The sequence below is a fragment of the Schistocerca americana genome, chromosome 1 (genome assembly GCF_021461395.2).
Source record: "Schistocerca americana isolate TAMUIC-IGC-003095 chromosome 1, iqSchAmer2.1, whole genome shotgun sequence".
NCBI classification, from domain to species: domain Eukaryota; kingdom Metazoa; phylum Arthropoda; class Insecta; order Orthoptera; family Acrididae; genus Schistocerca; species Schistocerca americana.
Window position 1 is genome coordinate 25204437 of NC_060119.1, and position 14132 is coordinate 25218568.

Below are 14132 nucleotides of genomic sequence, written 5' to 3' on the forward strand. Positions count from 1 at the left end.
TATGATTAACTGCTATCGTTGGTCATTTAGTCTGCCATCTTTACTCATATAACAACTTCAGTAACAAATGAATTTGGAGCTTTATAAGTTGATGAGGCAGTCACATCTGAAGGCACCTTCTCCATTGTCTATTTTTCATGAGTCATAGCAGCTCTGATGTAATTTCCTCATTTGTGAGAAACTTAGACTTTTTCTGGAAGGATGTGTAAAACATCATTGAAACATTGTGAATGCACTGTTATGACGACAACGAACGAGTCGTTGCCAAAGTTGACCGGTGGCCAATGCTGAATAGAAACACACAAATCACAGCAGGTTTGTCAGTAACGTCGATAAGGTGCTGGCTGCGTGGTCTGGAGATGCGACTAAAATAATTAGAAGTCGTTGGTAAAATATAATATATATTGTACTTAACTGGTTGTACAGGAGTATTCTTGGCTGCATACATATAATTATAAAGAGTAGCTATTGAGGCCACACTTAGGCCATACATTGTATTGTATTTTATGTTAACTGGGGACCTAGAAATGATGGAGAGGCTCTGTCCCCGCCACAGCCGTAGTGGTCCACAACCCCATGATGACTACCGCAGTCCACTTCACCCCTCCACCGCACCACACCGGGCCCCGGTGGAACACTCCCCCCCTCCCCACCCCCCACCCCCTGCCCCTCCCCCCCCATCCCCCTAGGGAACATCTCACACCCGACGAGTGTAACCCCTATATTTGCATCGTAGAGTAATGGTGATGTACGCGTACGTGCAGAACTTCTTTGCTCAGCAATCGCCGACATAGTGTAGCTGAGGTGGAATAAGAGGAACCAGCCCGCATTTGCCGAGGCAGATGGAAAACCGGCTAAAAACCATCCACAGACTGGCTGACTCACCTGACCTCGGCACAAGTCTGCCGGGCGGATCCGTGCCCGGGGACCAGGCACTCCTTCCCACTCCAGAAAACCGTGCATTAGACCTCTCGGCTAACCAGATGAGGTAGGCCATACATTACTAAGCGCCTTGTTAGAAGTTGCTTCCCATCAGCTGAAAGCTATGCTACTTTACTACTTGACGTCCCGAGCAAGAGTGGATGAGAGCTTGCTAGAAACTTAATAAAAGCCGTGGAGCAGCGCTGGTCGCGACTTGCGGGTCTAACGATCCTAATGCAAACCGCAGTCGATAACTGCAACCCCTAACAAGTGTGTTATCGAATGTTGATACCACATTCCTCCCCCGCAAGTCTGCGAATGGCCATTGAGTATAGCTTATGACCTCCAGGTGGAGGACCCCATGCCGACGTAGTCGAGGAGGTGGGGAGCCTGACTGCAGGCGAGGCATGCCCACCCGCACCCTGCCATTCGGACCGAGGGGAGAGACAGGAAACGCCTGGAAACCTACTCCAGGATGCACGTCAACATGAGGTGTCTGCGCTTCTACAACTATGGGAGGAACGGAAGGATCGTCCTCCATCGGATCGGGGCACCTGACCGGCAACAAAAACTGGAAACCAGGAAGTGAAGACTGTTCTATGGTGGTGGATGACGCAACCAGAATTTCACTGTGCCCTACGACAGTCGAAGGCGCCTGGTCCATATGGTCATCTGGTTCCGCAGCGATGCTGGTACTGCGGGCAACTCCGGCACGAGACATGGCATCCGCTCTGGCGTGTCGTTGCATGGCAAAGGCGAAGCTATGGGCGCTGGTACCCAGGGGCGAGGAGAGCAAGGAAGAGGTCCCTGCAGGGGCATCCCCGTCGGCACCGACACTGGAATCATAGGACAAGTGACAGAGACCCCCACAACTAAAGAGGCACATCTGATTCTGATGCCTACGCACTGCCAGATGGACCTGATATGACAAACATAGCGCAGCCAAGATGGCAAAAAATGTGCCCTTTCAACCATCGGAAATAACGAAAATAGGCAGTATCATCTGGCAAGAATTTGTTGGTCTGCCGTGGCAAAGACACGCGATGCAGAGGATGCAACAAATTCGTCAGAGTTCTGTGAGGACGACCGTGCAGCAACTCAGCTGGCGAAGCACCATCGTGGTGCTGCGATTGGTACAAAAATAAAAACAACAAAAGAGCGTACTCGCGAGAATGAGTCGCGCAATTCAGGCATTTGCGACTTAAACATCTGAACGAATCTTTCAGCGGCTCCGTTCGATTGAGGGGAGAACGGTGCTGGAGTTAAATGCTGAATACCATTAGCTTCACAAAAGGTTTCGAACTCTGCAGACACAAATTGAGGTCCATTGTCGGTGACAATGACTGTGGCAATCTTTCTATGCAAAATATAGACGACAAGGCTTTGATGGTAGCAGACAATGTCGTTGAGGACATGCAAACAACAAATGGAAAACCACTAAAAGAATCAACAAGAATTAACCATCATGCATCCCAAAAAGGACCAGCGAAATCTAAATGTAAGCGATGCCATGGAAAAGTTGCCTTAGGCTAAGAGAGAAATTTCTGCGGCGATGCGGATTGGTTTGCTGCACACATAGAACAAGAACAACAAATCTTGGTTATGTCAGCATCAATACCTAACCTTGTATAGTGATGGCGAGCTAACTGTTTTGTCCATACGTTACGCCAATGGCCTTGGTGAAGAAGTCATAGCACAGCTGACTGCAAAGAACGTTGAACAATAACACGAGACTGATCGTTCTCCGTGCGGAGCAAGATGACACCACGTTGGACAAGAAGTCATTGTCTGTGCGCAAAAAAAAGATGAACCAATGGATCTTCAATCTGACTTTTAGACAAAGGCCACTGCGTAGTGACATAACACAAAACAACACTTAACACTGGGTCACTAGCTGTTGCTGTGGCTATACGACGAAAGTCAACAGGAAAACTTTCTACACCCTTATCATTTTGCACATCGATGAACATACAAGCCTTTTCGGAAGAGTCGAACAGCGGGTCTGCAGCTATTGGCCATCAGGATAACGTGTCAGCGTTGCCGTGCTGGGCAGTAGGCCGATAAAAGATATCATAACGGTACTGCGACAGAAATAGTGGCCGATGAATAAATTTTTGAGCCATATGTAGAGGCATGGGCTTTGACGGGTGAAACATAGACGTCAAAGGCTTATGGTCAGTGGGAACTGTAAACTTGTTACCATATAAGAAATCGTGGAATTTCATAACTCTAAAAATCAAAGCGAGAGCTTCCTTCTTGATCTGCGAGTAGTTACGTTTTGCAGAGGAGAGTAGCTTTGATGCAAATGCGATTGGGCGAATGCGCAAACCAATTTTGTGAGCAAGTCAGCTGTGATCCTGAAATTGTAAGCATTAACCATGAGGACAAGAAGTTTTGTAGGATTGAAGGGCGTAAGACATGTACTAGACAACAGTGCAGATTTAAGCTGCTGAAAGGCACGTTCGCATTCAGGCAAACTGATGAACGGAACATTCTTTCGACATAGTGGATGTAATGGTGCTGCAAGAGATGATGTGTGAGGCAAAAACTTGGATAATAATTGAGCTTTCCAAGGATGGATTGTAATTCTTTAACTGTCTTGGATAGTGGTAGCTTAGATACTGCTCTTAAATGATCTGGACGTGGATGGATGCCTTGAGAGTTTATTACGTGTCCCAAATTGGATAGCTTTTCAGAAAAAAAATGGACACTTGTCCTTATTGATTTTAAGTCCATTCTCACATAACACTTCAAATAACTGCATCAAATTATGCAAATGATCATGCTGCATAGAACCAGAAACTATGATGTCATCTAGGTAATTACACACTGAAGGAATCGATGCACAAAGAGCCTGTAAGTACTGCTGAAATAGTGCCAGTGCAGAGGCACATCCAAATGGAAGCCTCTTAAATTTGTAGAGACCTAAATGCGTATTCATGACGAGAATCTTCTGGGATTTGTCATCCACAGGAATTTGAAGATATGCATCTTGTAAATCTAACTTAGAAAAATATTTGCCAGGACACAATTTGTCAAACAAGTCTTCTGAACGTGGCAAAGGAAACATTGCAACGAGAAGTTGAGGATTGACAGTTCCTTTAAAATCCACACACAGTTGCAGTTTGCCTGACTGTTTTGTTAAGATAACCAATGGTGAAGCCCATAGTGATGCTGTAGCTGGCTCAATCACTCCTTGTTCCTCAAGTTCATGCAATGTTTTAGCAACTTCGCATCGAAGCATGTGAGGCACTGTGTGAGTGCAGAAAAATGTAGGCTGTGCATTGTCCTTCAATTCAATATGTGCCTGAAAATTTTGCGTGCAACCTAAACCTGGCGACAAAATGTCAGCAAACTCTTGACATAGTTCGGAAACACTGTTTGTGGGAACACGTTCAGGGATGGCTAGCGAATACATCAAATAAATCGAGACCAAAAATATTTGCAGATGACGGTGAATGCAGTACATGAAAAGAAACCACTTACGTTTGTCCACAGTACGTCACTGGCAAACTGCACAGTCCTAAAACAGAGATACTTTGACCACTTTACGTAGCTAATGTAACATTTGCGTTACGCAATGCAGGTGAACAGAGAAATTTGTAAGTTTTACGATTCATGAGTAAAACAGACGTTCCAGTGTCCAACTGAAAAGGAATTGTATGATTCTGAATGTTCAAGTCTACAAAAAGTTTGTTCTGCCATCGGCAAAAAATGTCGTTCTGAGAAGCAATTTTCACTGGGAAATGTTGACAGGCAGATCGTGTGTGGCGGGACTTCTTACATCAGCATGCACTGGCATCATAAGCAAAATTTTTATACTCGGTAATGTCACAGGTACTGGATGCGAATTTACATTTATTTCCATTGCTTGTGGCTTGCTGTGATAGGAAGTCTTATTTAGGAAACCGTTCCGGCAGAAGCTACTTTGTCCGGAAATGTGATACGGAGCGTCAGATTGTTGTCTTTGGAGGCACACTGCCTAGACATGTCCCTTCTTGTTGCAAAAATGGCACACGGCCTTGCGCGATGGGCAGTTCTGGCGCGAGTGCTTTGCATTACATTGTGGGCAGAGTGCAAAGCAGGCGTCTTCTGCTGGTGCATAACAGGTGTGTGTTTCCTGGAAGTGAATTGGGCAGACTCACGCCTAGTCGGTACAGCTTCATGTATGAGTTATGCACGCACTGGCTTGCTAACCTGACAGACAGCGGGAGGCGATAATTTTTAGCATAGTCCAAAGTGTCCTGTCTGTCCAAAATGTCCAACACTTGTTCTAAAGTGGGGTTGGATAATTTAAGAATTTGCTTTCTAATTTGTGTGTCTGATACGATTTGCGCAATAGTGTCCCGTACCATTATGTCAGAATATGATATGCCGCAACATGAAAATTCACAGTCGCGAATCAGGCCTTGCAAAGTGGCTGCCCATACACAGTAATTCTGCTGAGGTGCAAGTTTTGTGCGGAAAAATTTGTATCGCTGAGCAACAACATTCACAGTTTGCTTGTAATAATCAGTTAATGCCTGAACAAGTTCTTCGAAACTGTGCTGACCTGGAGAACTTCTCAGTCAGAGTTTGAGAAGAATGCAGTACGATGCCATGCCGACACAAGATAAAAGCGCGTGCAGCCGTGTTTTGCCTTGGATGTCATATGCAGCAAGGTGGTGTGGAAGCTGCACGTGACACTCCTGTCAGGTTTTCATGCTGGCGTTGAATGCGCGGAACGGCAGGGCTGTGGCCCGCTGTACGGCCGGCCCCTGTGCAGCCGGTGTACTCGTGGCACAGCTTGTTGTTGTTCCTGGACGAGCTGTCCCAAGGCGTGCAGTAGTGCGTTGGACTGCTGATTCTGTAATCGTAACAGCTCTGCCAGTACATTTTGTTCCTCTGGGTTTGCAATCACTACAAAATCAAATAATGACAAATGGGAGTAGGAAAAAATGTCATGCACTCGTCAATCACACCATGTGGAGAGGGTGGGTGGCCCAGCCGGGTACAGAATCTATAAACACATATAAATAGCTCTGCTTTCACTGCTCCGCTTTCCAAAAAATCTGTACCTTTAACCTCGGCGCCAATTGTTATGACGACGACGAACGAGTTGTCTCCAATGTTGACTGGTGCCCAATGCTAAATAGAAACATATAAATAACAGCAGGTTTGTCAGTAACGTCGATAAGGTGCTGGCTGCACGGTCTGGATATGCAACGACTAAAAAAATTTGGAAGTCGCTGGTAAAAAAATAATATATATTGTACTTAACTGGTGTTACAGGATTCTTCTTGGCTGCATACATATAATTATAAACAGATAGCTGTTGAGGTCTCACTTAGGCCATACCTTATTAAGCGCCTTGTTAGATGTTGCTTCCTATCAGCTGAAGGCTATGCTACTTTACTACTTGACGTCCCGAGCAAGAGTGGACGAGAGCTCGCCAGAAACTTGATAAAAGTCGTGGTGCAGCACTGGTTGCAACTCGCGGGTCCAACAATACTAATACGGACTGCGGTCAATAACTGCAACCTCTAACAAATGTGGTCTTGAACATTTGTACCACATGCACAAAACAAAACCTTCTGAACTATGTAACTGCTAAGCATTTCCTTAAGAGTTGTTATGCATGAATGTCAAAGATGGTGGTCCTGTTATAAAGGCACCATTTCTGTTATTCACAATAATAGTCAATTGTGTCAAAGTGTTATTAGTTTTGCACAGTATGTGTAAACGACATTTATTGTGATGTTGATTAAATTCTATCACTATCAGTGATATAAAACAGTAAAAGAACATTTCAACTTACCTTTTTTGTAGTGTTAGTGTCTAGGAGCAACTAAATTCCATTCAGGTACATCAAAGTTGGTCCAGGTTGATTACAAAATGACTGAATTTTTTTCTTGAAGTTCCATTTTTTTATTATGATTTTTGCAATTATTTCCATAATGCTCAAGAATATATGCACATATTTTGATAGTTAAAATAACAACTTAAACTATTTACTAGTGCATTACAACATTAATCTTAACACTGAACGTTAATGACTGATTACTTGAGAGACAAAGACTACACATATATCTTGATAGTTACAGTAACAGCATAAACTGTTTAAAAACAACACTTAACACTAAACTTTAATGAGTGACTACTTCAGAGAGAAAGACCAAACTGTGACACATGGAATAATCTAACAAAACACTCTCATGTGTCCAAGATGATTTTTCAAAGAAGTTACATTTATCAGTTCTGTGTAATTAATTTTATACATTTGAAGAATAGAAATTCATGTATTATTATAAAATATAGTGTGTATTGATATTAATAATTATTTTTATCTGCTTGTGTTTTAAGTTGATATTAAAAATACCTAGGTAACTAATCTTTTAGAATACACATAATTTTGTATAAAAAAGTTTATAGTATATTCACGAATTTATCAAGTAGGATAAAAGAACATAAGTGTGAATAAATACAATAAAAAGCATCAATAAATAAATAAAAAGCAGCATCCTGGAAAATCTGAGAATTACATGAATATCAGCAAAAAGTGGTATTGAGTGATTAATTAACAGTGGGACTGGCCTCGATAGTCAATTGGGAAGAGAAAATATTATGCTGGGGTTGACTGACACTGTATAAATGTTCACGTCATGCCACTTTGTTATGCAGGTAGTCATGTCAGGTCACTTCATTGCAACACAGAGCACACAAGTAGTCATGTTGGTTCAGAATATGCAGTACAAGGAAACACAGAGGATGACACTGGTTTAAAATATAGCTTGAGGGGCAGCCATCCAGTGTAAGAATTTACATGCTGTCAGCTACCTCTGTTCCTCACCATGTTTAAGATGAGCAATAGAAGGAAAAACCTCAGTTCACACTGTCCCGGTGCATACCGATAAGGACTGTGTCACAATCCCCTGCCCCCGCTCTCTCTCTCTCTCTCTCTCTCTCTCTCTCTCTCTCTCTCCATAAATTTATTATCACTATTTGTTGCTGAATAAGATGTAATATACTGTAGACTGCAAAAACATTTGTTTTGTCAAGGTAGAGCAGTTTTGAATTGAATAGCTTATTGGCTTCTCATCCTTTATTTACACTGCCTGACAAAGAAAGTGAAGCACCAAGAAGACATGGATTGATGTCAGTGTAACTTTGTACACATATGCACCATCGGCAGGTGTCTAAATGGTTAAAGTTGGAATTCTCTGTGGCAGGTGCAATGGCCACTGAGTAAATTAGTTTGAGTTAATTAGTGTTAGAGTTTAATGTTGTTACCAGGTCTGGTAGGGTGTGCAAAGGATGTGAACAGCATTAGATGTTGAGTGATCACTGTGAAGGATCCAGAAATGTGTCACTTGCATCTGAGAAGTGTTATCAGTTCATCGGAGTTTGGGGTGGTCCTAATTATGGGATCTCCATTTGGACAGATCGGTGAATCGTGCAACAATATCCATATTTGTAGGCCATTCGGATGTGTTGGTGGCCCAACTTTGGACGGCAATGGGAATGAGATCGCCAGCACAGTCGTCACAGAGATTCCGACCGCCACGAGGGAGCATTGCCGTATGCACTGAGCACATTGTAACTCCTTCACATCTGCTCCTGGCACCAGAGAACGAGTAGTGGATGCCCTGCAACATTCTGTGTTATCCCACTCCATATGTCAGTGACCAGTGGCAGCCAGACTAGGGAATTACTGTCCCATGCTTGGGCTGCTGGTATCACTGCAACACGAACAGCTGCGTTTGGAGTGGTGCCGTGACAGGGAGGTCTGGACTGCTGAAGTCACATCGAGCTACATCTCTCTTTGAACTACCCGTGTGATATGTGAATGTAGGCTTTCCCGGTGTATACTGCTGATTAAATCTTCTCGGGCTTCCGTCCGGGTAGCTGCATCGAAATTCCGCGACGTTCTGATGAGTGTCGTTCCCATCATCTGCACTTCGCCAGAAGATGATGAGAATGACACTCTTCAAAACATTGCGGATTTTCAACGCAGCTACCCAGATGAAAGCCTGAGAAGATTTCATCTACCTGTGTGATGTCTAGGTACATCCACAGCAAGTGAGATCCCCAGGTGTGCCCCTAAGGCTTGTCGAGGCACTGGCTCGAACATTGATTCTGTCCCAGTGCCAGTGTCCGGGATATTGAGGAACACTTACAGCAGTTGTGGGCCAGTGTCCCACATAATAGGACACAACAGCTTTACGATACCCTTTCCACCAGAATCAGTGCAATGCATCCAGGGTGGAGGTCGAACAGTGTTGTATTGAAAAGTGGGCTGATACTCCCAAGTCCTTTGTAAACTTGACTTGAATTTGGAATCACTGAAATAACATCACCTACCCTCTCAGTCTGTGAAGTTTAATTTTTGATTTCTTTGTCCTTCTGTGTGCTTCACTTTTTTTGCCAATTTTATTTTGCACAAATATATAGAACACTTGTAGCGAATGAAATACATTTAGCATCCAAATTTACTGATGGTGGTGGTTTTTTTTTTTTTTTTTAAAATAATACAACAGTTGTGATGTCTTGACAGGCCATTGACAGACGTTATGCTGGCATGTAATTCATTTTTGTTTGCTCTTATCTGTCTATTAGGTTGTTTTGATTTCTCCACCTCATATTTTTCTTTAATGTGTGGCAGTCCATTTTAAAACTGGAATTTAATAATTTAGGCTTCTTACGATTGTTTCCTGAATGCTTCTGTACGACTTTAAAGACTTCTAAAATTGTGTTACTGACATTCAAAAGTTCAAAGTATGTCAGGCTATTACATTAAAATATTGCTGTCCTCTTAGGTGTTAATTAATTCCTATACAGTTTTCAGACAAAAGATTTCCCGCAAGTTTATAATTATTTTTATTCTTTGCGTATACATGATACCAATTAGTTCTGCAGATGAAGAGAATGTGTGATGAGATGAAAGAAATTATTCAGATGGTAAAGGAAGGCAAATATTTGACATGATGGACTATAATTGGAGAGTAGGAAAAGAAAGAAAAGGAAAATAGTAGGATAACATGAAGTGGGTAAAGGGGGGGGGGGGGATGAAGGAAACTAAATAAATACTAAATGGGGAAGAGAGTGTCATGGATATGATAAGTGAGTTGGGATGGCAAGATGGCAGTCATTAGAACAAAGGTGTATTTCATTGCAGTGGTATGTTTTTATGACGTTATAATAACCAACATTCTCTTCCTAACTGAAAAATATTTAGTTGATTCCCAACTGCATAGAGAGAAATGACGACTGTGATAAAATAAGATAAATTTGCTAATTTCTCCCGCACGGTGTTCAAGAGCAGAACAGTTGAAAAGTGGTCTGAGTGGTTCTGTGAGCTCTCTCTGAAACAGAAAAGTGTGAACTGTAGAGTAGTCACATAGATGTAGCTGTACATACTTCTTTAATGCACCTCAAACACTGCTCCGTATGAACTGAATTTGGAATGTGCGCATAATACCACCTTTCTACTAACCATCTTGCAGAGTGTCTCTGTCACCAGTTAAACACATTGTTCAGATCTGTGATGCCATATCACATACAATAAGACTGACATTCTCTCTGTTCTGCAACTAGATGGTTACACTGTGTCCAGAAAAGATCTGTATGCAATAGTGACTGAAATAATATATGGACAGATGTGTTGAGTAAAATCATCAAAGCATGTTGAATAAAATCATTGAAGCATCAGACATTGCAGTCTTTAAGCTAGCAGATCAACAAACTTAGAGTGCCTATTTCAAAAGAACACAGTTTCCAGCAACGACTTGTTTTCTGTGAAGCTGATTACTGAAAACAGAGTTTTGTCCAACACTGTGCCATTCGAAAACCTCTCGGAGCATCATACAGTGGTCCATACACAGTACTGGCATGCCATGACAGGAAATTTCGATGTTGACATCAGTGTTTCTTCTGTCACCATATGTATTGACAGACTTAAGCCAGCACTTACCCCAACTGAGACTTGCACCAATTCATAGACAACAGAAAACACAGAAACACTACCTATGTGCGATTGCATGAGGACAGTGTATGTACACAGCCTTCAGCTCCCACAGCATGTGCTTCTGAGTAAACTTAAGCTGCCAAGTTATCACTCCTTCTGGATGTTGCACATGCTTAAACAGCAGACATTATTGACATGGTTGCATGATTGGGAGGGTTAATAATGTGGACAGTAAACTGTCCATTATTTTCTATGTGCAGTGTAGATTCCTTGATTATTAATGTTGTCTCAAGACTTTGCATATAATGGCATATTCTTTGAATTTCATTGCTACGTGGTATAATTAAGCATTGTACATTGTTGTAAATAAACAAAGATTTCACATGACATGTGTAATGCAGAAAAAAATGATTTTTCCCCCTCAGGTTCTCCTACATACGTCAGAATGTGCCAGTGTTGCATCACAGTTTGTTACTTCTTTGGGCTTACAGTGGGATGCTTCTGATTTTGAGTCCCTGGCTGCTGTGATTGGTTCGTTTAGGTTCCCAACATTCCTTGCTGTTATGGAAACAAAGTACAGTGGTGCTGGAAAAACAGATCAAGCAGGAGTGGAAGAAGCAGTGCATGAAATGTACCAAACATTCCTCTATGATGTTCTGAAAAAGGTTGTATACTGTTTTATTAATAATTAGTGTAGTGAAATATAACGTATAATAAAGCTTACATCTTTAATGAATTTTCTATTAGGCAAGTAATGAAACCAATGTAGGCTGTGTGTTCAGAATAATGAAAATAAAATGAAACTTCATGGACTATGTACAGGTTTCAGCAAGGAAAAAAATTAAAATGAAAATTTGTTTGCTCTTGTATCTTAACAAATCTTATGTGCAGTACAATATAGAGATCACACTTCTGATGATGCCTTAGCTGCCACCTCCCATGTATGCTCTGGAGTGGCTGCTTGTCATTCTGGAGCATTCAGACTCCTGGCAGTGGCCGCTGTGCCAGACATCCCTTGCTGTAGCTGGGTGATGCACTCGTGAAGAACACCTGATCAGAGTCGGTGGTGGCAGGGTCTACGTTTTGTGTGTGAAACACATTAAGCTCCAAAACAATTGGCTGTTCTTTGCAGCCATCTCTTTTCTAGGGAATGGTTCTTTAAATGGTGCTTCTTATGTCCCTGCGGCCTTCCCTTTCCTTCCCTTCCCTTCCCTTCCCTGACTACTGCCCCCTCCTCGTGTCCCCCCCCCCCCCCCTCGTCTACCCCCCTGCCCTGGAAGGAGGATCAGACTTGCTGGCTCGGGGTGAAACCATTATCACCACTTGCCCTCGCTCTCCTGTGTACTTTATCTGTACCAGGAATGATAGGGACACTTTCCCATCACCAAGCTTTTATTTTTCGTGGAAACTAACAAAGGCAGGATTGCCAAAGTGGACTCTCTGAGTAAGATGCAGTCAGGGGTGCTGTTGATCAAAATTGCTTCTGCTGCCCAGTATGTGGCCCTTTGTGCCTGTGACCACTTTGGCGACATCCCAGTCTCCGTTACTCATCGCCACTCTTTGTGGTCTAGGGGAACTCTGAATCGATGTGGAACGGTGGGTGTCAGTTTTCTTCAACATGTTCAGAAAAGCCATAAGAACAATCACATTGATACCAGTATCTTTGTTTTGGCATTTTCCTGCCAGAGATGGTCACGGCTACGGTTTATTGGGGTGACACGAAGCTGTACGTTGTCCTATCCACAAAGTGTTTTTGGTGTTTGTGTTTCTGCCACATCTTCCTGCTGTACGGGAGACCCTCTGTGGTGAATGTTAACACCCAATCCACAAGGGGATCCCCTTTGTCCCACCGACCATGTGCGTTAATTGTCATGACCATCACTCTCCTCGCTTGCTGGATTACCCTTTGTATAAAAAGGAAAAGAAGACAGAGGAGCAAAAGTCCCTCGATCGTTTATCTTACACAGAGGCTCGTCAAAAAATGACAGTATTCACCCTGTGACATCCAACTTTACTTCTGTTACGTCCTTTCCCCCTCCTCCCTCTTCCTTATCCCAGTCTTTGCCGGGACCCCTCTCCCATAGTTAATCCCAGACAAGAGGCATGCTGGCACAAGATGACTGAAGAACTCTCAATTCGTGTGCTCTAAGGTCACACTCTCTCTCTGTTCCAGATCTCTCTATAGCCTGCTCTCTCTCTCTCTCTCTCTCTCTCTCTCTCTCTCTCTCTCTCTCTCTCTCTAAAGCCTACAAAAGAGAACAACACGAAACAGTCCCCTCTCGCAACCTGAGTCTGACCTCTTGTTGGATGTCGTCCTGTCCTTGTTCGTAAAGGATGGTAATCCCATGGCATGACCAGCTTCGGCCTGTTCACCGCTCATTTGAATTCCTGTTCCGTGCTAACTACTACTACTAATACTGCTGCTGCTGCTGCTGCTGCTGCTGCTACTACTACTACTACTACTACTACTACTACTGCTGTCACCTTCCGCAGTTGTGGTCCCTTATTTCCTTTTACTCCGCAGCTTGTGCCATTCCCCAGGAATCTCATTTTACTGATGCTCACTTGCTGACCCTCTGTGGGTTCCGTGCTTTGTCAGAACTGGTTCAGTCCTTAGAGGGCTTTGGGTAGAGTTTTTTTTCACGATGGCCTGTACAGACATTATTAGTACGTGGATAGATTTTGTATCACATTGGAAGCAGTTGCATTTTGGGTCCACTTGCACTCTGCTGTCACAGTTTGCAATCTCTGTATCTCTCCTGGCAGGCCTCGCGCACCTGCTGCCCTAACTGCCCTCCTTCAGCAACTGTCCTTCCCTTCCTCCTCCTTTGGTATTTTAGTGCCCATCACCCCGTGTGGGGCAGTGCTTTTTCGTCTCATATAAGCTGCTTCGTAGACCACAACGTGTGCATTCTGAATGGTGGTTCCCCTACCTGTTGTGGTGCAGCTTAATGGCACTTTTTCTGACATTGATCTTTTGCTCACTTTCCCTCTCCTACCCCTGACACTACGCTGCTGCACAGTGACTTCTGCAATAGCGATCATTTCCCGTCGAGTCTCTTGTTCCCTTCCGACCTCCCGATGGCCGAGTTACCCCACTGGGCTTTTTATCACACTGGCCCCTATATACCTCCCAGGTCGTGTTTATCCCCTCTTTGTCAGATTGTGTTGATGCAGTCATTCGTGACATGTCCAATATGATTATTCGTGCCCCTGGCTTTGCTGTCTTCTGCTCGACGGTCCACATTCGTTGTCAACCGGCCACACG

General features: G+C 43.4%; 1 protein-coding gene across 1 annotated transcript in view; it reads left to right on the forward strand.

The window, feature by feature from the left end:
* Window positions 1-14132, forward strand: part of LOC124622409 (differentially expressed in FDCP 6 homolog) — a 118627-nt gene that overhangs the window by 25631 nt on the left and 78864 nt on the right. The window contains exon 4 of the mRNA XM_047148100.1: window positions 11290-11529. Coding sequence (XP_047004056.1) covers window positions 11290-11529 — 240 coding nt within the window. The remainder of the gene's footprint in view (window positions 1-11289; window positions 11530-14132) is intronic.